The 25,200-nt window shown below is 42.5% G+C and overlaps 1 protein-coding gene and 1 long non-coding RNA gene across 2 annotated transcripts; both read right to left on the reverse strand.

Moving 5' to 3' along the window:
• Positions 1-14,179: 14,179 nt before the first annotated feature.
• Positions 14,180-15,127, reverse strand: LOC139029360 (uncharacterized). Its single transcript, XR_011481673.1, has 3 exons — positions 15,014-15,127; positions 14,551-14,602; positions 14,180-14,294 (listed from the first exon to the last, which is right to left on the reverse strand). It is a non-coding gene; the product is annotated as an uncharacterized lncRNA (long non-coding RNA).
• A 4,856-nt stretch (positions 15,128-19,983) lies between these two features.
• Positions 19,984-23,971, reverse strand: LOC139029327 (rho GTPase-activating protein 6-like). The gene is made up of 4 exons (XM_070449054.1): positions 23,835-23,971; positions 23,165-23,383; positions 20,812-21,022; positions 19,984-20,027 (listed from the first exon to the last, which is right to left on the reverse strand). The coding sequence occupies exons 2-4, from the start codon at positions 23,339-23,341 to the stop codon at positions 19,984-19,986; spliced, it is 432 nt and encodes a 143-aa protein (XP_070305155.1). The 5' UTR covers positions 23,342-23,383; positions 23,835-23,971.
• Positions 23,972-25,200: the final 1,229 nt, after the last annotated feature.

A 25,200-nucleotide genomic window follows, 5' to 3' on the forward strand; every position in this document is an offset into this window, starting at 1 on the left:
CACGATCGTTATAAGGAGTGGACCAAGATGCAGCGTGGTATGTTTACATCCTATTATTTGGAAGAGAAACTTAAAGAACAAAAACAATAAGGCGAACAAACGAAACGTGAAGCTCAAAGTAGTGCTCACAGGCAACTATACCTAGACAAGATCCCACAAAGCACAATGGGGAAATGGCTACCTAAATATGATCCCCAATCAGAGACAACGATAAACAGCTGCCTCTGATTGGGAACCATACCAGGCCAACATAGACATATAATTCCCCTAGATAACCCACCCTTAATCACACCCCGACCTAACCAACATAGAGAATAAACAGCTCTCTATGGTCAGGGCGTGACACACAGAGAGAGAGACAGAGATAGAACAAAAGGGTTGGATGATCAAATTAAAGAGAAAGTGAGACCTGAAACACGCATGCACGCACCAATGAACAAACGCACATGCGCACACACACACACATATTCACACACATACATACATACACACTTAAACACATATGCAAGCTAGCATGCASGGATGTACACATACACACATAGTTCTCTCTGGCTAATAGTTTTGATTTACATTTGATTAAGTTGTCAACTAACATGAAATCAACAAAAATGTTCGGTGAAAAGTTGAGTTAAAAAATGTATCAAAATCTGAAATTCCTTTACATTATTAAATACATTGATTACATACACAATTCCAAACAGTTTTCTACGTTGATTCAACATCATTCCTTTTATTTTCATATAAWWWWTTTTATGACGTGGAAACAACATTGATTCAATCAGTTGGTGCCAAGTGGGATATGTCTTTGAAACAGCTGAACAGTAACTGCAAACCTTTAGAACGCCCACAGAAAACACATTGTGGTGTACACACTAGTAAACCACTTAAATACATTAGACACCAGCGAACACTCTCCACTTACAGACCCCGGGGAACCATCCCCTCCATGCCTCCTATCTCTCTCTCGCACAGTTGAGGATAACATTGCGAGAGGATAGCATGCTGACCACACCGCTCGCATTACACATGCATGTTATTCAAGCATTGCATCCAAACTGCTCGCACACGTCAACGAGTGTCTGCGTAGCCAGAAGATAATATAGAACTTGGTTCTATTTGTGCCGCTTGACGCACTGCAGGTTCTGCCTCTCCCATCTCCTCATTGGTTTTTAGGAGCATATACCCACGTGGGTGATTGAAAGATGAACTGAGGTCCACACTCCAGTCCAGTTGGTGATGGTAATGAACCTTAAAGTTGGTTGCCGACAACCATATAAAGTCCACAGAAGAAGAAGAAGCCTGAAGGAGGAGAGATTACTCGAAACAAACTCGGTTTACCGTTTTATCTGTGGATTAATTGTCGGAGTAGAGGACCTTATGCATTTCAGGTAAAATAACCCAATGTTTATACCCCAGGACAAATTAGCTAGAAACAGCAGATATCTAGCTAGCTAATTTGCCATGAATGTTCCTAAATTAATATAATTGGTTCAGAGTTCATTTGGATATTTCAACCTGCGTGTCCTGATCGCGTCTGGTGTGGTTGGATAAAATCAAGATGCGCGCGGCCGGTCTAGTCAGCATGTAAAAAGGGATAAGATCAAAACAGAGCCATGCACCAGAAAGGACAGCTATGAATATGACTACTGTTCCCTGAAGGAGGTGGCTTGTGATGGCGTGTGGCTAAAATATGTTATCCCTCGTTCCCTCCTTCAGGGAACAGTAGTTATATTTATAACTGCATGTTCCCTTTCAGTTGGTAACGCGGTATAACACATTATGGGAACATACAATCACGCCCCAAGCCGGCTCAGAGAGTACCAAACTAGGAGGCTCACTCGGCAGCACAAGCACACAGAGGTTCGACCGGCTCCAAAAAGGGATAAATTACAGAAGCCACCTTTTTTTCTATAATACTTACCCAAGAATCCTGAACGGTCAGAGCCACATATACAGATGTCGAATCTTAATATTACCCATTTCGTTGCAGGAGGAAATTAGGATTTGAAGAACTATTTAAAATGTATAATTGCTGTCAGGGGGCGGCTGGAAGCGGTGTTTATAAGTTATACAATGCGGTACCGTACCTAGAGGGCTATGATTTGGGTAAGGCGCTGCATACCATCAAGTATTCCAACGACTTGCTAGAGCATTGTGAACATCAGTAGTGCAGTTCACAATTATCTGTTTCACCTGTCTTTGTGCTGGCCTCCACCCCCCTCCAGGTGTCGCCCATCTTCCCCATTATCCCCAGTGTGCTTGTACCTGTGTTCTCTGTTTGTCTGTTGCCAGTTCACTTTGCTTCGTCAAGACTAACAGCTTTTTCCCCTTGCTCCTGTCTTTCTCTAGTTCCTGTTTTCTAGCTTACCCATTTTTTTACCATTCTGCCTGCCCTGACCACCCTGGATTACTGACCTCTGCCTGCCCTGAGCCTGCCTGCTGTTCTGTACCTTTTGGACTCTGCTCTGGACTACTGACCTCTGCCTGCCCTTGACCTGTTGTTTGCTTTCCCCCTGTTTCTGTAATAGACTTTTGTTACTTCAAAACTGTCTGCATCTGGGTCTTCTCCTGAGCCTTGATAGAAACTAATGTTGGTTTAGCATACTGCTATTATTTAACCAATCCACATGCTTTTCCAGTAGGTTACTACCATTTGGGACGGGATTTGAATGCAGCATCACGAGATAAAGCATTCGAATTTCACCGAGTGCAAGATGTTCGTTGCCACATTGTGGCCACTGAAGTGGTGTGAGCAACTAGTGCTAGCAATTCAATAAAGAACTATCCCAAAATGTCGATATCTGACACAAATAACAAGTAAACAATTAACTGAATCAATCTCCACACTACCTGTTAATGAAGTTGAAACCAACCATAACAATGATCCTACGGTATAGGATCCTCCTCTCGCTTATTGCTTGGTCTGCTGCTCCAACATTGTGGACATAACAGGTAAGCTGGCATGCATGATATCATACAGGCTCCGATTTCTTTAGATAGCTAAATCTATTTGACTGACTATTTAAGAATGATTGATAGGCAGAATAGTGGTGTTTCACTGTGAAGCTACTACTGCATTAGAGCTGCTGTTTTCTAATGAGTAGTCTTGCATTATGATTCATTCATACAACTATCAAATAGTATTAAATCACACTGATGATCAAGATTACATGGTTTTATATTTATTGAAAACTAATATTTAAAGGTGATATGATGCAATCTAACTAGATTAGAGGCCTAGGCTACTTCATCCTAATATAAACTAAATGCATTGGATACAAAACAAATACTGGCATTTGATGAAGGATAATATATCTAATATAATTATATGAATGCATATAAAACATGAATACATTCAATCAAATGAATACAGCATTGTAATATTATTGATACCTTTCTCTCTTCTTGCAGGGGATTAGACAGATGAACTGCAGATAGCAGATGCCCAAGCCTCAAAACCAGAAATGTGGAGATATCAACACTTACAATTTTTAATAATCTTAACATTTTTATTGGTTTTCCTGTATCTGTGCATGAGTCCTTAAAATACAGTCCATTGTACAAAACAAGTCATTACCAAGTGAGGGACATCTCTAGGAGATTAACCTCCAACTTTTACAAACTTGTTAAGTACACAAGGACACATTTAGTCATGACAACCACAGTTCTTATATATATACACAGAACAGGAGTTTACATGTTTTTGTTCCAGCCCTTCACTAACACTTAATTCAACTAATTGGGATCCAAATTGAAAAGTTGCACACAATGCTATTCCCTGGGACAGAAATCACATCTCCATTTTAGAATGCACCTCATACATTAATTACAATGTCCTAACAAATATGCATGATAATCAATAACATGGGCAAATCTATTTCTATCTAACATTGTGGTGTTCTGAATAATATCCTGTGATATGGTGATTATCCTGGTGGCTGGGAGCTTCACACCAAGTTATTTACATCTGCAGGGTGTCAGGTCGGGATGTCCGTCAACCTGGAACAGGCAGAGACTAGAGGGGAGAAAATAACCTCTGCTCAAATTTCAGTGCTGGTTCAAGTTGTTTTTAGGCTTGGTCAATTGTAAGAGTAAAATAACTTAGCTTCTAATTGTAACTAGTAACACCAACCCCAATAGTGCAACTGTCATGCCCTGACCATAGAGAGCCCTTATTTTTCTATGGTGTAGTAGGTCAGGGCGTAACGAGGGGGTGTTCTAGTTGAAAATGTCTATGTTGGTGTTTTGGTTTGGTTCCAATTAGAGGCAGCTGGTAATCGTTGCCTCTAATTGGGGATGATATTTAAGTAGCTATTTTTCCCACCTGTGTTTGTGGGATATTATTTTGTGTTTGTGCATGTGCACCACATAGTCACGTTTCGTTGTTCGTTTTTCTTAAGTTTCACTTTATCATAAAGATGTGGAACTCTACGTACGCTGCGCCTTGGTCCAGATCTTACGACAACCGTGACAGCAATACAATATGGAAAGGGAAAGTGGCAAGAGAAAGATAGCTAGGTAAACAGACACTGCATGCAGCTAATTAGCTAAACAATCTCATCAACAGAATGCACCGTTTTTCATCAGATATTGTTAAATATGTTACCTCCAAACGAGTTGGGCAGGACTTTTCTCCAGCCAAGCCAATGCAATGGAGTAAAACGCAATCAGGTAACAAAACTATTTGCTACATGTCTTTAAGCTGGATAGCAAGTTCACCAATTCATGATTAAAAAACTGTCCGGGTCTTCACAATTGACACATTGCTGAATCTACGATTAGTTATACATCTTCAGTCACCTCCGTGTCTGAAGGAGGGCTTTACCTAGTCTTTGCTAGGTAAAGCCCCGCCTTATCTCAGCTCACTGGTCACCATAGCAGCACCCACCCGTAGCACGCGCTCCAGCAGGTATATTTCATCCCCAAAGCCAACTCCTCATTTGGCCGCCTTTCCTTCCAGTTCTCTGCTGCCAATGACTGGAACGAATTGCAAAAATCACTGAAGCTTGAGACTTGTATCTCCCTCACTAACTTTAAGCATCAGCTGTCAGAGCAGCTTACCGATCATTGCACCTGTACATAGGCCATCTGTAAATTGGCCACCCAACTACCGCATCCCCATATTGTTATTTATTTTTTTGCTCCTTTGCACCCCACCCCAGTGCACATTCATCTTCTGCACATCTATCACTCCAGTGTGTAATTGCTAAATTGTAATTATTTTGCCACTATGGCCTATTTGTTGCCTTACCTCCCTAATCGTACTAAATTTGCACATAACAATATTTAGCTTGTGAACCTGAAATGTCAGAACTCGTACAAGGAACAGCAAGTCCAAAACAACTGTTGTGACATAGCAGAGACCAGAGTCTATGAACCACGGCAGCCGAAGGCTCAAACCCACAGAGAACTGTGGTAACCTTGCTAAATGTGCTCGCTGCTGCCCATCAAGGCAGCCTAAGGCTCCAACCCACAACTGTGGTAACCCAGACAAAATGACGACCACGGTGGCGCACGCCCACAGACCCTACCAGTTCCAAAAAGGCTTACACAGAGACCCAAGGAGTCTGGAACTCCAGAACTCACACGAAGAACACGAGTCCAAAACAATAGGGCACCTGCTGACACTTGATAATACGCATTCGTGTGCCACCTCATCGACGAATCACGGCAGCCCAAGTCTCAAACCCACAGGGAAACTGTGGTAACTTGGATAAATGAGCAACCTGCACACTGCCTAACACCTGCTCCAGGACCCAGCCATAAGAACACTATGAGTAGCACTGGGAGCAGTTACGTCCAAGCAATAAAACCTCACAAACGCATATGGGAAACACCAACAACACCCAAGAAGCCACCACATGCCTAGTTGAGTGAGCACGCACACCGCTAGCCAACTCTTGTGCTTTGCTGCCATATGCCAGGGAGATAGCAGCTTCTTTCTTATTGGATTGTGGATGCTAAGAAAGTTCCGTACCATGAGATGGATTAGCGAGACAGACAAAACGCTGGTCACACATGCGGATATCCTTGGTACTATCCATATACGTGCATAAAGCGCACACCAGACATACAGTGGCTTGCGGAAAGTATTCACCCCCCTTGGCATTTTTCCTATTTTGTTGCCTTACAACATGGAATTAAAATATATTTTTTGGGGGGGTTGTATCTTTTGATTTAGACAACCTGACTACCACTTTGAAGATGCTAAATATTTTTTATTGTGAAACAAACAAGAAATAAGACAAAAAAAAAACAGAGAACGTGAGCGTGCATAACTATTCACCCCCCAAAGTATATACTTTGTAGAGCCACCTTTTTTAGCAATTACAGCTGCAAGTCTCTTGGGGCATGTCTCTATAAGCTTGGCACATCTAGCCACTGGGATTTTTGCCCATTCTTCAAGACAAAACTGCTCCAGCTCCTTCAAATTGGATGGGTTCCACTGGTGTACAGCAATCTTTATGTCATACCACAGATTCTCAATTGGATTGAGGTCTGGGCTTTGACTAGGCCATTCCAAGACATTTAAATGTTTCCCCTTAAACCACTCAGGTTTTGCTTTAGCAGTATGCTTAGGGTCATTGTCCTGCTGGAAGGTGAACCTCCGTCCCAGTCTCAAATCTCTGGAGGACTGAAACCGGTTTCCATCAAGAATTTCCCTGTATTTAGCGCCATTCGTCATTCCTTCAATTCTGACCAGTTTCCCAGTCCCTGCCGATGAAAAACATCCCCACAGCATGATGTTGCCACCACCATGCTTCACTGTGGGGATGGTGTTCTCGGGTAGATGAGGGGTGTTGTGTTTGTGCCCGACATAGCGTTTTCCTTGATGGCCAAAAAGCAATTTTTTTGTCTCATCTGACCAGAGTACCTTCTTCCATATGCCTCTTGGCAAACATCAAACGTGATTGCTTATTTTTTTCTTACATTTTTTCTTAAACTTTTTTCTCAATTTCCGACTGAATGACGTGCCCAAAGTAAACTGCCTGTTTCTCAGGCCCTGAAGCCAGGATATGCATATAATTGGTACCATTGGAAAAAAAACACTTTGAAGTTTGTAGAAATGTTGAAAAAAATGTAGGAGAATATAACACAATAGATGTGGTAGGAGAAAATCCAAAGAAAAACCAACCAGAACATATTTTTTATTTCAGTGAAAAATATAGGGGCATACTGAATTCTAGCTCCCAGGATGCAATTCCTATGGCTTCCACAGGGTGTCAGCAGTCTATGTTCAAGGATTCAGGCCTGTAACTTCCAAAACAAATAAGAAATATCAGTTTTAGTACAGGGACAGTCTTGGAAATTCATGTTTGCGCACAAGATGAAGACAGAACGCACCTGCTAAAATCGGTTTCCTATTGAACATACTTCTTTCCGTAAGAAATATTACAGTTTTATTACATTTTAGGGTATCTGAGGAGTAAATAGAAACGRATTTTGACTTGTTGAAACAAAGTTTAGGGGTAGATTTTTGGATTCCTTTCTCTACATGTTGAACGAGTGGATTACTCAAATCGATGGCGCCAAATAAACATACTTTTTGTTGATATAAAGAAGGATTTAATCTAACAAAACGACACTACATGTTATAGCTGGGACCCTTTGGATGACAAATCAGAGGTCGATTTTCAAAAAGTGAATATTTATTCGCTATTTGTGAATTTKTGAACCCAGTGCCGGTGGAAAAATATTTTGATGTGCGGCGCCATCTTCAAACAATCGCATGGCATGCTTTCGTTGTAATAGCTACTATAAATCGGACAGTGCAGTTAGATTAACGAGAAGTTAAGCTTTCAACCGATATAAGAAACTTGTATGTACCCAATTGTTTAATATCCATCATTTTTATGATTATTTATTTGAACTGCGCACCCTCCAGTTTCACCGGAAATTGTCCCGCTAGCGGGACGCCTAGCCCTAAGTTAAGCAATGGCTTTTTCCTGGCCACTCTTCCGTAAACCCAGCTCTGTGGAGTGTTCGGCTTAAAGTGGTCCTATGGACAGATACTCCAATCTCCGCTGTGGAGCTTTGCAGCTCCTTCAGGGTTTTCTTTGGTCTCTTTGTTGCCTCTCTGATTAATGCCCTCCTTCTCTGGTCTGTGAGTTTTGGTGGGCGGCCCTCTCTTGGCAGGTTTGTTGTGGTGCCATATTCTTTCCATTTTTAAATAATGGATATAATGGGGCTCCGTGGGATGTTCAAAGTTTGGATATTGTTTTGTAACCCAACCCTGATCTGTACCTCTTCACAACTTTGTCCCTGACCTGTTTGGAGAGCTCCTGTAACATCTCTCGTCAGAAGGCATGGACCAAAACACAGCGTGGTAAGTGTTCATGATTCTTTATTACTCAAAAACACTCGAACAAAATAACAAAAATAAAAACTAAACAGTTCTGTCAGGTGCAGACACTAAACAGAAAATTACTACCCACAAACACAGGTGGGAAAAAGGCTGTTTAAGTATGATTCCCAATCAGAGACAACGATAGACAGCTGCCTCTGATTGGGAACCACACTCGGCCAAAACCAAAGAAATAGACCACATAGAATGCCCACCCTAATCACACAGCTCCTAGGTCTTCACGGTGCCGCTTGCTTGGTGGTGCCCCTTGCTAAGTAGTGTGGCAGACTCTGGGGCCTTTCAGAACAGGTGTATATATACTGAGATCATGTGAAAGATCATTTGACACTTAGATTGCACACAGGTGGACTTTACTTAACTAATTATGTGACTTCTGAAGGTAATTGTTTGCAACAGATCTTATTTAGGGGCTTCATAGCAAAGGGGTGAGTACATATGCACGTACCACTTTGCCGTTTTTACTTTTTTAGAATATTTTGAAACAAGTAATTTTTTTTCATTTCACTTCACCAATTTCGACTATTTTGTGTATGTCCATTACATGAAATCCAAATAAAAATCCAATTAAATTACAGGTTGTAATGAAACAAAATAGGAAAAAGGCCAAGAGCACTGTAGACCATGCAACCTGTAAGATATAAGTATAATCTTGGGAGCAAAAGCTGCATTTGGACACAACCTCACCTTGGAGTCGCCAAACACAAATTCCAAACAGGAAAGGTGTACTAATAGCGCGTGGAAATCCAAAATGCGCTTGACCGATGTCAAGGCCATGAGCAGGGCAACTTGTAGGAAAAGACCTTCAGCTCCACAGACTCCAATGGTTCAAACGGAGGCTCACGCAGAGCATCCAGGACCAACCCCAGGTCCCAGGTCATGCCATAGACTTAGAAACTGGTCTGAGCTGACGCACACTTTTCAGGAACCGCACCACTAGAGGATGAGACACTGGGGTAGAGCTGTCAATCCCTACATGACACGTTAATATGGCTGCCATATAAACCTTCAAGGTGGAAAAAGAAAGGCACTGCTCAAAATGCTCTTGCAAGAACATCTAAATGTCCACCAAAGAGCTCTGAAAAGAAGAAAATCCTTTAACATGACACCAACCCTCAAACACACACCACTTATATGTATACAACAGTCTCGTAAACGGCGCTCGCGACGACTATACAGTCGTAATCACGTTTTAGGGTAAACCTCTATCCGTCAAATTCAACCTCTCAGGGGCCAAAGCCACAGATCCCATATCTGCGGTCCTGGGTGCCAAACTCTCCTGTGCGGCTGAGAAAATAAATCCAGATGACACGGAACCCTCCAAGGTTCCCCACACAAACAGGCGGATGATCTCCGGGAAACAGGGTTGTCTGGGCGAACAGGGAGGCAACACAATCAACAACAGACCCTCCTGACAGACTGGCCTGAATCAGTTCCGCTGAAGTAAAACGCAAAGAGCAGGGTCTGAGGGCACTAGTACGCCAAAGGATTTGTTCCCAACAGTGCCCAGATCCCTCATTTAGAAGAACAGACAACGTTTTCTCACAATGCGTAAAGATCTATATCCCTGATGAACCGGTCTGCCCCAGGAAAGTAGATCTGCACCCACGTTTTGAGATCCGGGAAGATACGTCGCCCTGAGCGACAGAATATGTGCATGGCTACATACGAGCAGATAACAGGCAAGGTTAAGGAGAGAGAGACAACGTCACGCCATGCCTGTTAATGTATGGCACTGCCGTCCTGTTGTCGGAACGTACCAACACATGCTGGCTCTTTACCATCCGAAGGAGATGCCTCAGCTTTAGCAAAATAGTCCGTAGCTCTAGGTAACTTATATTTAGCACCCTTTGCGCTGTTGACCAAATTGAGTAGCCCACGCACAGCAATCCCCAAGAACACGCCCCCTCCCTCAGCCTCCAGCTAGGGTCGCGAGGTCTGCTCCTTCCCCCGTGCCGCAGAAGAATCAGCTCGCTAGATTTCCATCCCTCGACGGTGTGCAAACAAGCCCCGCCTCCTCCATACCCTCTACATTCATTAACTCGCCATAACCTGCCAGCACCAGCCTGGCTGAATGAGGGAAATCCCAGGTGGCCTTTAGCTCATCGGATATATCTTTAAACAGGGGGAAGCGACTCTTCAGGACAGGAGGTAAATATCTTCCCCCAAACACCCAGGTAATCTGCCTCCCTATGACACAGCTCCATCAAAGGCGCGTTAAACACCAATGGTTCACTCTCCCCCGCCGAATCCAGAGCCGGGGCTTTAGGCTGTGGGGGAGTCCCTGTGCTGCAGGGGAGAAAATGGCCAATCCATGGACAGGTGATCTGCCACCCTACAACACAGATCCATCTAAGGCGGATGAGTCACTCTCTGAAATCTCTCCAGACCCAACCAGGGATAGTATATCATCCACGGAATCCACTCTGGAGACAGCCAGCCAAACCGGCTGGGATGACAGCCCAATCAACTCGGACCACTGCTGCTGCTCGACAATCCCTAAGTCGCTTCACCGTCAGACCCTTCGCCAGAAGCCCCAATCTTACTCCTAAAGTCAGCCCAACATCCAATGGAAGTTGAGCCCAGCCGGAGACAATGATCACACAAACTGGTCCATGCCAAAGCAGAGTGTTTCCACCCTAGGCAAACAGGACAGCACTCGTGTCTTTAATTTGACCCCAGGGCACGGTCTGAGGTTCTGTTTAGCCTCTTTCAACTTCCTCTCACCACTGGGCATCTTACTCAAGCAAGGAAGCACTGGCTACACAAGCAGAGCAGAAAGTAGTTGGTTTTCGCCAACACAAATCTTACACAAGTAAGGAAGCATTAAACCAGAAATTAGTTAGCTTTTAGAAAACACAAAACCGATACCAAGACCCAAAACTCGCAACATCTTAGGATATGGGTCCTCTCTCCCTATGAACAGACACCTAAGTCGGAGCCAAATCTCGTAGTGTTTGAAAAGTTGATAAATTACGTGACATGTTCTTCCTTCATGAGCTGAAGAATTTAGGAAATGAATGTGAGCCCCGGCATTGGAGCCAGGAAAGCTGGGCTTCTGAGGGCGTGCACGGCATCCATTGGCCCGTTGGGCATGACTTCAGTTTTCTTCAGGTGAATTTGATTGGTCGTTGACTCTCCATAGTTATACTGAGTGACCGGCTTAAAGGAAACACAGGTCAAGATAAAGTTAACACACACACGAACACACAGACACACGAACACACACAAACACACACGAACACACAGACACATGGACACACACCAGACTACATAATTCTGGTATGAGAACAGCCCTGACACCTGATCCAGCGTCTGTCAGTGGCACAGATGGCTCCTTTACTAACACCCTGACCTGTAACCCCTGACCCCTCACCCCAGTGTCAGTCAGGAAGTGAGGACCACCTAGTGAAAGCAGACCCAGCCTTTCATCTGTATGTGATAACAAGGTACTTCAAAGAGCCTGTCCTGACATGTGACAACACACACACTCTCAGATATACAGCCTGGACACATACACACATCTGAAACACAGCAACTCACCTGCACTCGCACACACACACACACACACACACACACACAAACCCTTTGTACTGGGCTTCACATCCCACCTGATCACAAGTCAGTGAGAAACGTCAAGGCCATTACATCAAGGCATTTGCACCTGTGCAGAAGTGCACCTGTTATTTTTACAGAGGCATTATAGATAGACTGCAAAGATCAAACCCTTCACAAAGAGATGCTATTCTATATTGTGGTTTTCCTCTAGCTTGACAACTCACACACTTCCGCTGCTCTGTCATTCGCTACATACTTTATTCTGAGACTGCCATCCTTGAGGTCGTTTGCGGTGACGAGGGGCACGAGGGCGTTGTACAAAACAAAGTCATCAGCGATTGGATTGTCTCTAACCAATCAGAGTATCAAAACCACCCCTTTACCCACTTGTGTTCTGGCTCTGGCCCAACCCAATGGATTCGTGACCAATCAGATGGCCCGAATGTGTTGGCGTTCGGTGAAGAGTTGGAGAGGTACTCAGATCCAGACTCATTGTGAAGAATGAACTTACGTCCATGGGTGTCACATAGTGTTTGGCCGGAGCAAAGACCTGGGTAGCCAGGCAAGCTTTGCTCTACCTTAAATTTGATTTACATTTATGGTAACAAGTAACACTTCAAATACTGTAAATAAACCAACTATTAATAGTAAAGTGTGTGCTACAAAAAAAAGCACTTTTTAAATGTGATTGAGAGATTCAGGTTCTCATGTGTTCATATGACCATATATTTCTGAGATATTACATTTCTGCCAATGATAATCCATCTGCTTGCCATCCTGGAGCTATGTCACATACACACACCAGCCAGGTCACACCAGATCGACTTCAGTATTCAACGTTTGTCCAGGTCCCCAGGATGTTGGGAGATGCCTTTAATACCGTCCCCTAGGAGCAACGTAAGCACCTACTACAAACTTGTAGGCTTGCGCTCTGGCTCAGAGGATTGCAGGTTCAATCCCAGTGCTAAGCATATTTATTATTTCTAAACCCTTAACTAGTCAGAATTAATCCCCCCCCACCCCCAGACAAACATTGAATACTAAAGAGAGACCATGAGATCTTGTTGCACACACTCAGATAGTTAGAGAGCTGACTCCCAGGGTCATTGGCCTCGCATTGGACTCTAACTCACAGGCTTTATTATCCTCCATAAATCAGAGATATATACATTCCCCTCACACACACACACACATACAGTCAAGTACTCGAGAAACATATAGAGCTGTTATCTTAGTGGACATTTCCTAGATGACGTCCCTGCTCCTCTCAAACTGTTGCCCAGCAGTAGACTGCACACTGAGAGGAATACACTAGTTAACGTAGCTGCCAATATGTAAGTAGAATATACCAGAGGTAGAGAGAGGAGGAGGAAAGAGTGTGTGTGAGAGAGAGAGAGAGAGGAGGAGGAAAGAGAGAGAGAGGGAGAGGAGAGAGAGAGATACATTTAGTCTGTATAGATGTTGAGACCTTCATAAAGTGAAATTAGCATTAAGATAACACTGGGAGGTGAAGACACATACTACGTTGAAAGAGGAAGAGAGAGGCAGAGAAAAAGAGAGAGACAGGGGAAGGGAAGGAAGGAGAAAGATATATATAGAAAGATAGATAGAAAGAGAGAGACAGGGGAAGGGAAGGAAGGAGAAAGATATATATAGAGAAAGATAGATAGAAAGAGAGAGACAGGGGAAGGGAAGGAAGGAGAAAGATATATAGAAAGATAGATAGAAAGAGAGAGTTCTTAGTGAGACTGCATTAAATGCTCAGGCTTAGCTCTCACAGTGCCCTTGGCTGCACCATAAAGTCCTTCTGTCATGTCCTTACTCATTACCACACACACACACACACTCACAAACACACACAAATACACATGCACGCATACACACGCACACACACCCTCAGCACCACTTCCAGTTACCCAATCAGGAAGACACTCTCACACTATCATTTATTGCCATAGTAACTGAAGTATTTTATGATGTTTGCATAATTCATTAGTACTTTATGGATGTCAAAGAGGACTCCACCCAGAGAGTGAAGACAGAAGAAGATTCTGCAGTAAACCCCATACCCCTGAGGCCAGGCACACAAATAGAGTAACAACTCCATGCGTCCTGATCACAAGCACCAAGGGAGAGATGTGTTTATAGTGGAGTTAATTCAATAAACTACTGTAAGCTTGCCTTATCCCTGCAGACTTTTGTTTGAACTAGGAGCTAATACCAAGGCTTTAGCTCAGTGGGCTAAGGCGTGCAGCTCACCTGGATTTGATTCCCCATTGGTCATCGCTGTATTCATTATCATGCAATAGGCAGTACTTCTTGTTTGATGATGACTTGTTAAATGATACTTTGGCTATGGAGGAAGTTAGGAAGGCTGTTGAGAAAGCAAAAACAAGAAAACAAACAGGAATAGAGGAGCATCCAAATGAGGTCCTAAAGTCTGCTATGTTACTGCTGACTCTATTCTGTCTTTTCCAAATGTGTATCATCCCTTCAACTGAGTACAGAACTATCATTAAACCGTTTAAGAAACGTTTTTCAACAGAATCGGTGCAATGAATACATCGTTGATCACACGCAAACACAGTTAACTTTCATAGCAGCCACATACAAACAGCTCCTCCTCTCACCTTTTCCCTTTGCTTGTTGACTTCAATGCACAACACACCAGCTGTCTGTGACCTGAGGCAAAAACATTTCCAAACCTTCATATCATGACCGCTAACCGTTACACACAGCCTACATCGTTGTCAGGTCATAGTCATCATAGTAAGTGAAAGTGAAGGTGAAAAAATGTATACTACCAAATCTACGAAATCTTAGTCTCTCTCTCTCTCTTGCTTTTCCTTACTTTTGGAAGAAATTGATTTGTTCAAAAGTGTTCAACTATTTCCTCTCTCTCTCTAGTTGAGTCAACTGCTCACCAAATGTTATGCACTAGACCCCAACACTACCTGCAGAATCTCAAGACTTTATACCCTCTTCAAAAGTCATACATTCACCGAAAGGGAAACCAAGGTATTTATAGAGCTAGTTTAGGGGCATTGCTGCACAAAATAATTAATGAATACTTATTTTTCTGAAGTGCATTACCTGGGTTATATCTTGGTTCATCTCCATTTGGTACACAGCATTGCACAATCTTGGCATTCTCTCAACCTGCCTCATGAGGAATGATTTGGCACTTGTTGGCTGCTTTTCCTTCACTCTGCGGTCCAACTCATCCCAAACCATCTCAATTGGGTTGAGGTCGGGTGATTGTGGAGGCCAGATGATCTGATGCAGCACTCCATCACTCTCCTTCTTGGTCAAATAGCCCTTACACAGCCTGGAGGTGTTGGGTCATTGTCCTGTTGAAAAACAAATGACAGTGCCACTAAGCGCAAACCAGATGGGATGGTGAATCGTTGCAGATGTTGTGGTAGCCATACTAGTTAAGTGTGCCTTGAATTTTAATAAATAAACTGACTGTGTCACCAGCAAAGCACCACTACACCATCACAACTCCTCCTCCATGCTTCACAGTGGGAACCACACATGCAGAGATCATTCATTCACCTACTCTGCGTATCACAAAGACACAGCGGTTGGAACTAAAAATCTCTCATTTGTACTCATCAGACCAAAGACAGATTTCCACCTGTCTAAAGTCCATTGCTTGTGTTTCATGGCTCAAGCAAGTCTTCTTCTCATTGGTGCCTTTTTGTAGTGGTTTCTTTCCAGCAATTCAACCATGAAGCCCTGATTCACGCAGTCTCCTTTGAAAGGTTGATGTTGAGATGTGTCTGTTACTCGAATTCTGTGAAGCATTTATTTAGGCTGCAATTTCTGAGGCTGGTAACTAATTAATTTATCCTCTGCAGCAGAGGTAAAACCTCTTATGGCTGCAAGCCCTATATCGGGATCAATATGACAACAGCCAGTCCAAGTGCAGGGCGCCAAATTCAAAAACCATAAATCTCATAATTAAAATTCCTCAAACATACATGTGTCTTATATCATTTTAAAGGTAATTGTTAATCCCACCAAAGTGTCTGATTTCAAATAGGCTTTTCAGCAAAAGCACTACAACCGATTATGTTAGGTCACCACAAAACTAAAAATAATCATAGCCATTTTTCCCAGCTAATGATAGCATCACAAAAACCAGAATAGAGATAAAATGAATCACTAATCTTCAATTATTTTCATCAGATGACACTCATAGGACTTCATGTTACACAATACATGCGTGTTTTGTTTGATTCAATTCATATTTATATAAAAAAATCTGAGTTTACATTGAGGCTACAAGAATCACTAAATGCAAAAACATCAAGTGACTTTGCATAGCCCATCGTTTCAACATGAATACTCATCATAAATATAGATGATAATACATGTTATACACATTGAATTATAGATATACCTCTCCTTAATGCAACCGCTATGTCAGATTTAAAAAAAACTTTAAGGAAAAATAACTGCACGCTATAATCTGATAGCTCAACCTGTCCTTACCTCCTTACCTAACCCTTACTAGCTCATCTTCCTATCCTTTACCAAATCCTTATTAAGCTATTGCCTCTATCCTTACCAAACCCGGCTTTTGAAAACGCAGTGTTAAAAAAAAAAAATAAAAATATAGTAAAAAAAAGAGTATCATTACGGAGAAGCATTATAGATTCTCTGCCGTTTCCCAATGTGGTCACTGGTTTGCTACTCTTCTATAGTTGAACGGCTAGCTCCTTTTGGAAGTTACACGTGTTGTAACTGCTAAAACGCATTAAGCAGGGAGGTAACATGTGGGTAGTGCCAAGTGTTTCTGCTATGCACTAACGTACAGAGTGGACATTGTAGAGTTGTTTTGCTAACCGACAAAAAGCCAAAGTGTAGCACATGGCTTGTAAGTTTGCTGCTGAGCTATTACGAAAGGCACCAGCTACATTTTGGGTATAGTGCGTTGTGTGTTGCTGCTATATACACCCAGTAACATTACTGTCCGTAGATGGGTTTAGTGTGTGGATGGAATGTCTGTATCCGAGCCTCCCCGTTGTCTGAGCTGCCACACCTCCCAGCCACCCCGCCTTGAATTTCAGCATCTAAGCTTCGAATGCGTACAACACTAATCTGCTACACTACTCTATCGTTGTTTAACATGGACTGTGGCTTAACAGCTAGGCTACCGCATGTACTAAACCACCACTGCACTAAACTCTACTGTTTAACATGGACTGGGCTATACAGCTGAGGACTTACGCAGTGCTAAGTGTCAGGTCACGCTATCGGCACCTGCATCTCTAGACTGGTTTAAGCATAGGACTGAGGCTAACCGCGAGGCTAGCAATGGCTAACAGCACACGTCCCACACCACTTGGCACTACTCCTACTCACTGTTTACACGATGGGATGCTGGGGCTACAGCTAGGCTGCACTCCAATGCTAACACATCTTCTGCACTACCTCTACCTGTTTAACATGGGACTGGGCTACAGTCTAGCTAGCATGCTAAACACCACGTGCACGCTAGCTCTACTTCGTTTAAGCATGGACTGGGCTACAGCTAGGCTAGTCATGCTAACACACCGACACCACTGAGCTGCACTTACTCAATTAACATGGACTGGGCTACAGCTAGGCCGCCTGGCATGCTAACACACCACTGCACTACTCTACTGTTTCCTAACTGGGACTGGGGCTTACAGCTAGGCTTAGCATGCTAACCACACCAATGGCACTACTCTTACTGTTTAACAGGGACTCGGGCTACAGTTATGGTCTAAGCATGCTACACACCACTGCACTACTCTAACTGTTTAAACATGGGACCTGGGCTACAGTTTGGTAGGCATGCTAACACACCTGCACACACTCTGGCCTGTTTGACTGTGGGAAGACTTCAGTTAGTGGCAAGTTTGGTGTATGTCTATGTTTTTTGTGTTTCTATGGTGTTTTGTGGGAGAGAATGAGAGGCAGAATCAGTCCAGGTGGTCATCAAGCAGCCACTTCGCGTAACTGCCACCTTCCTCATGATCACCCCGCGAGCCACTGCGCCGTTCCATGGCTCACCGAAGAGAACAAAGAATACTCCGGTTGGGACTTTATTGAAGCTATATGGTTAAAACACTCCTAATGATTGATCAGTACTTGTTTTGAAGTGTTTCTTCGAAGCCGGTAATATCACATTTGGAAGTTTTGTCCGATATGAAGCGGACCAGAATTATGCATTGGATATTTTCAACTATGGACATAAATAACGGATTTTTCTGCGAACAAAACAAACATTTATTGTGGACCTGGAGTTTTCTGCTGTGCTTTCTGAATCGAAACCAACAAAGGTAATGAAATATTTATAATATAATTTTGTTGTTTATAGTGACGCTATCTTTGCAGCTGTGACATGCTAATTTGAGCGCGTTCAGANATATTTATAATATATTTTGTTGTTTATAGTGACGCTATCTTTGCAGCTGTGACATGCTAATTTGAGCGCCGTCTCAGATTATAGCGTGCAGTTATTTTTCCTTAAAGTTTTTTTAAAATCTGACATAGCGGTTGCATTAAGGAGAGGTATATCTATAATTCAATGTGTATAACTTGTATTATCATCTATATTTATGATGAGTATTCATGTTGAAACGATGGGCTATGCAAAGTCACTTGATGTTTTTGCATTTAGTGATTCTTGTAGCCTCAATGTAAAATTCAGATTTTTTGATATAAATATGAATTGAATCAAACAAAACACGCATGTATTGTGTAACATGAAGTCCTATGAGTGTCATCTGATGAAAATAATCGAAGGTTAGTGATTCATTTTATCTCTATTCTGGTTTTTGTGAWGCTATCATTAGCTGGGAAAAATGGCTYTGATTATTTTTYMTTTTGTGGTGACCTAACATAATCGTTTGTAGTGCTTTCGCTGAAAAGCCTATTTGAAATCGGACACTTTGGTGGGATTAACAACAAGATTACCTTTAAAATTATATAAGACACATGTATGTTTGAGGAATTTTAATTATGAGATTTCTGGTTTTTGAATTTGGCGCCCTGCACTTGGACTGGCTGTTGTCATATTGGTCCCGATATAGGGCTTGCAGCCATAAGAAGTTTTTAAGGAGCCTTTTGGACCTAAACTTGGTGCTCCGGTTCCACTTGCCATGTGGTAGCAGAGAGAACAGTCTATGACTTGGGTGAGTGGAGTTTTGAGAATGTTTTGGGCCTTCTTCTGACACCGCCTAGTATATAGGTCCTGGATGGCAGGAAGCTTAGCCCCAATGATGTACTGGGCCGTACGCACTACCCTCTGTAGCGCCTTACGGTCGGGTGCCGAGAAATTGCCATAACAGGCGGTGATGCAATGATGGTGCAGCTCGATGGTGCAGCTCGGTGGTGCAGCTGTCGAACTTTTGAGGATCTGGAGACCCATGCCAAATCATTTCAGTCTCCTGAGGGGGATTAGGCTTTGTCGTGCCCTCTTCACGACTGTCTTGGTGCGTTTGGACCATGATAGTTGGTGATGTTGACAAGACCTTTCTTGACTTCATCTGGAAAAATAAGTCTCACAAACTGAAGAAGTCAGTCATATCAAATTAAAACAATCTGAAGGTTTGGAAGTGTAGGATTTTGTTGACATAAATAACACTTTCAAGATCATTCGGTTGAAGAGATATTTGGTCAAATACAGAATCAATATGGTATTTCATTCCAAACAATGTGTTTAATAAGTTGGGAGGTCTTACATTTTTACTGAAATGTAATTATCTTCCCAAAAGATTACCCGCTAAATTGGCTAGCTTTCACCAACAAGCTTTAACGTCCTGGAAAATATGTTTCCTGCACAACTTTGTGGAATAATTCAGACATAAATGTATAGGAAAGTAATTGTTCAGCTGGCATGAAAGGAATATTGACTTTGTTCTTAATGTGTTCCACAACAGGGGTATTATTTTGTATGAACAATTTATAACATTGAATGAGTTTCCAATACCTTTTCCGAGAGTTTATTTCTGTGATCAAAGCCGTTCCCAGTGGTCTAACTACATTATGAAAACTCATCTTAGCGTCGGTGATGAACACAGAGCTTATCTAGAACTCAGCTTGGAAGGCGTGGTCTGACTGGAGAAATCTTGTTGTAGCAAATACATAAGTCAAATTTTACATTCACGGAACCAATTTACACCTCGAGGTAAACCATTTTGGAATATGTTTCTTCCTGAAAAAAAGCTTGGTTGATGTCTTACAAATAAATTTGTATACCAAACAAATTTAAGGAAGTGCCCTTTAAGATCCTACATAAGAGACAGTATATCCATGTAATTCTATGTTGTCCAAATGTTTTGCTAGGGATGATATCTGTGTTTTCTGTGAACGTAAATCTGTGATAGATTTTTATCGGAAAACCTTTGCAGAGCACATATGTAGCTTTTTGAACACTACCCATGTTTTTTGACATGAAGGATTTAATATGTTACTATTGCAATTATAAGAAGACCATTGAAATGACTGTGAATTGTTTTATTCTTGTTGCCAAATACTTTATACACAAACAAAAAATCCAGAATTCTATACCAAAATTACAAATATTTGTGATTTACTTTAATCATGTGGTTAAGACTTTGTCCATAGTTAATAACAAAAATAATAACATCTTCTTGAATCATTGAGATTTTTTCCTAAGTGAATTCATCTGCACTTTATTTGTTTAAATTTAGTTTTTTTGTATGTATTTAAAGTATTTTCTTGTTTTTACCTGTGTTTTGTTTTGTGTTAGACATGTTTGATGTAGTGATGTAAATGGTTGATCGCTGATAATTTGTATAATGAATATTTGTGCATGATAGAAAAAATAAATAAAATAAATATAAAATGTCCAACAAAAAAACGAACACACTTAATTTAAACACACTCACCGTGTCTCTCTATGTGACAGCAGCAGCGTTCCACCACGCGGGGGACCTGTTTATAGATGGGGTTGAGGCTGAGCTTGGTCTGGGTCCGCCCCCCGGCTCCGGCTGCAGTCTTCTTCAGCTCCAGCTCTGCAGGGTGGGACAGCTGCAGCGCCTCCAACAGGCGGGACTGACTCTCTACAAGATCTGAGATGCAGTCCACTGATAGGCCACCCTGTAAAAGGGGAAGATGGGAAGAGAGACAAAAAAAAGAGAGAGAGATGGAGAGAGACAGAGAGGGGGAGAAAAATAGAGTTTTAGCATTTCAAGTTAGATTATAGATTATAAGGGAGAGGGAATAGAGGGGATGAGAATGGATAGAGCAGGAGAGGAAAGAAATAAGATAGGGAGACAAGAGAGTGGGGGAGCAGAGAGGAGGGAGATGAGACACAAGAGGGAGGAAGAGAGACAGGAGGGAGGAAGAGAGACAGGAGGGAGGAAGAGAGACAGGAGGGTAGAAGAGAGACAGGAGGGAGGAAGAGAGACAGGAGGCGTAGAAGGAGGGACAGGGAGGGAGAAGAGAGACAGGAGGGAGAAGAGAGACAGGAGGGAGGAAGAGAGACAGGAGGAGGAAGAGAGACAGGAGGGAGGAAGAGAGACAGGAGGAGGAGAGACAGTAGAGGAGGAAGAGAGACAGGAGGGTAGAAGAGAGACAAGAGGGAGGAAGAGAGACAGGAGGGAGGAAGAAATACAGGAGGGTAGAAGAGAGACAGGAGGGAGGAAGAGAGGAACATTTTAAGATAGTTTATGGATATAAAGTAATGAGAGAAAGTGAAGGAGGGAAACCAGCGAGTTAACAAAGGAACGTAGAGACACATGGATCTATATAGTGCAAACTAATGCGCAGCATTTCTTTGGCGCGGCAGTCCTGGAGGAAGTGCACAGCCACGCACGTGCTCAGTTTAGAGGGAACGTTGCTCATGACTAATTTATTAGTTTATTTGTTTTTTTCTTGCCAATCCATCTTTCCCAGGAATATTTTTATTTTGTATAGGCTTCCTTCTTTTCACTCTGTCATTTAGGTTAGTATTGTGGAGTAGCTATAATGTTATTGATCCATACTTGTTTTTCTCCTATCACAACCATTAAACTCTGTAACTGTTATAATGTCACCATAGTGAAATCCCTGAGTGGTTTCCTTCCTCTCCGGCAGAGTTAGGAAGGAAGCCTATACCTTTGTAGTGACTGGGTGTATTGATACACCATCCAAAGTGTAATTAATAACTTCAAGTAATTATATATATTTTTATCCATTTACCAATAGGTGCCCTTCTTTTTGAGACATTGGAAAACCTCTCTGGTCTTTGTGGTTGAATCTGTGTTTAAAATGCACTCCTCGACTGAGGGACCTTACAGATAATTGTATAATATAATAATATAATTTATTTCAGATAATACAATTTATGTAATTGGGGTACAGAGATGAGGTAGTCATACAAATATTATATTAAACACTAGTCCATGCTATTTGTATGTGACTTGTTAAGCAAATTTTTCCTCCTAAACTTATTTATGTTTGCCATAGCAAAGGGGTTAAATACTAATTGAATCAAGTCATTTGAGCTTTACATTTTTGAATTAATCAGAAGAAAAATGTGGAAAACATAGTTCCACTTTGACATTATAGGGTGTTGTGTGTAGGCAGTGACATAAACATTTAAATGTAACAAAACAACATGTGGAAAACATAGTTCCACTTTGACATTATAGGGTGTCGTGTGTAGGCAGTGACATAACATTTAAATGTAACCAAAACAACATGTGGAAAACTTCAAGGGACAGGAATATTTTCTGAAGGCACTGTATGTTAACACGGTCATGTTTGAAAATCGTAGTTGACAAATGTTTGTTGGACTTTTGACAGCTCTTTCAAAAGCCCAGAAGAGGTCAGCATATTTCAGTCAAAACGTTCTCAATGTGTGTGTGGTGTGTGGTGTGTGATGTGTGATGTGTGGTGTGTGGTGTGTGGTGTGTCTGTCTGTCTGTCTTGTCTGTCTGTCTGTCTGTCTGTCGTGTCTGTCTCTGTCTGTCTGTCTGCTGTCGTCTGTCTGTCTGTCTGTCTGTCTGTCTGTCTGTCTGCTGCCTGCCTGCCTGCCTGCCTGCCTGCCTGCCTGCCTGCCTGCCTGCCTGCCTGCCTGCCTGCCTGGCCTGCCTGCCTGCCTGCCTGCCTGCCTGCCTGCCTGCCTGCCTGCCTGCCTGCCGCCTGCCTGTCTGTCTGTCTGTCTGTGCTCATGTGTGTGCGCATGTGTGTGCTCATGTGTGTGTTCATGTGTGTGTTCACGTGCGCGTGCGTCTTTGTCTGCTCTCTCCAACTCACCCGTCTCTGCACTCTAGCCGTGTTATCCAGAAACCTGGGTGACAGTGGGTTGCTGTGCAGCTCCAGCACTGACGAGGATGAGGAAGATGAAGCCGTAGATCCACTGAAGGGTGGTGAAGCCGTGCTGCAGAGGGGTTTGTTCCCGTCGCTAAGCTGCCGTTTTTCAGCCCGGAACATCAGGACGCTGGCCTCCAGATCCAGACAGTCTCTTCTGCTCTCCTTCAGAGCAAATCAAATCAATTGCAACACACTTTACGGTAAAACAAAGTAAAGTGGTAGTGTGATAATTTGACAATTACCCTTTTTATTCTCACCCAGAGTCAGATAAACTCATGGATACCATGTTTGTCTCTGCGTCCAGTATGAAGGAAGTTGAAGGTAGTTTCGCGAGCCAGTATGCTAGCTGTTCCAGTAGACTTCCAGACATTGAGCTAACATTAGCTAGCATTGGCTCGCGAAACTACCATCAACTTCCTTCATACTGGACTCTGGGTAAGTAGAAAAAGGGCTATCCCTTTAAAACGTTGTTCTTCTGTCTTTTCTAGCGGGAGTATTATTATATATTTTTTGGGATACTTAGTTGTTCACCTGGATCTAGACCCACTGCTGAGTTTTTACTGCATTTTTTCACACTTTACAGTAAAACAATCTAACGTAGAAAACAACCAACCTTCAGAGCATCCTGGCGCTGCTTGTACGCCCGGTCGTTGGCTATCGCCTGGGAGAGGGATATACCAAACGCCTTGGCGGCTGTCTCTGTGGTAGAGATGAAGGGAGGGAGAGGAGGGATAGAGGGGAGGAGGGAGGGGATAGATGGAAGGTAAAACGAGGGATGGGGGGAGGAAGGAGAAGGGGAAAGAGGGAGAGAGTGGGGGAGGAGAAAGAGAGAGGAAGGGAGGGATAGAGGGAAGGGAAAAATAGGTATGATGGAGGAAAAGAGAGAGGGATAGATTGGGAAGGAGAGAGAGAGAGAGAGAGGGCGAAACAATCTTACATTAGGGATACTTATTTTTAACAAGTTATAATTCCCTTCCTCCCTGAGACTATCAACATTCCTCTCCTTCCCTCCACCCATTCTAATCCCATCTCATCTCCACTACTCACAAACAGGAAGGTGTTTCATCTTTTATCTTCCCCTGTGTTTTGAGGGTTAAATAGCCATACATACAACAGCAACATTTCTATGGTGGGAACCATGTATTCTACCCATGGGGATTGGGGCCCAGTAATGCCCTATGTCAGCGGTCTCCCACAGGTTGATCGCCTACCAGTAGCTCGGCAGACTACCTACCAGTAGCTCGGCAACCTACCTATGAGTAGCTTGCTAAACAATTCTGAAAGTACATGGAATTTTCACGTGTTAAACTGCTAACTGTCATAAACACATCTCATAGGTATCAGCCACTATTGGCTTAAAATGCCAAACCCTAACATAATATCTGCCAATTAATTTCCAGCAATATCTCCCCTGTCTGTCTGTGTGTAGCCAATTGATGTGATAACCATCTTGTGGGTTGACAGAAATACATTCCCCAAAAACCTAAATTAAATGTTAACTGCAAAGTAGGCTTACCTGGCAGAAGTACATCATGAGTAAGTATGCAGTGTCTTGACTTTTTTGACTTTTTTCACTTTTGTCTTGACCCCTTGACTTTTTTCACATTTGGTTACGTTACATTTTTATTCTAAAATTGATTAAATAAATACAAATCCTCAGCAATCTACACACAATACCCCATAATGACATCACAATACCCCATAATGACATCACAATAACCCATAATGACATCACAATACCCCATAATGACATCACAATAACCCATAATGACAAAGCAAAAACAGTTTTTTTTAGAAATGTTTACAAATGTATTAAAATGACCTTATTTACATAAGTATTCAGACCCTTTGCTATGAGACTCAAAATTTACCTGAGGTGCATCCTGTTTCCATTGATCATCTTTTGGAGTCCACCTGTGGTAAATTCAATTTATTGGACATTATGTGGAAAGGCACACACCTGTCTATATAAGGTCCCA

This window comes from Salvelinus sp. IW2-2015, linkage group LG19 (genome assembly GCF_002910315.2).
Source record: "Salvelinus sp. IW2-2015 linkage group LG19, ASM291031v2, whole genome shotgun sequence".
In the NCBI taxonomy this organism is placed as follows: Eukaryota; Metazoa; Chordata; class Actinopteri; order Salmoniformes; family Salmonidae; genus Salvelinus; species Salvelinus sp. IW2-2015.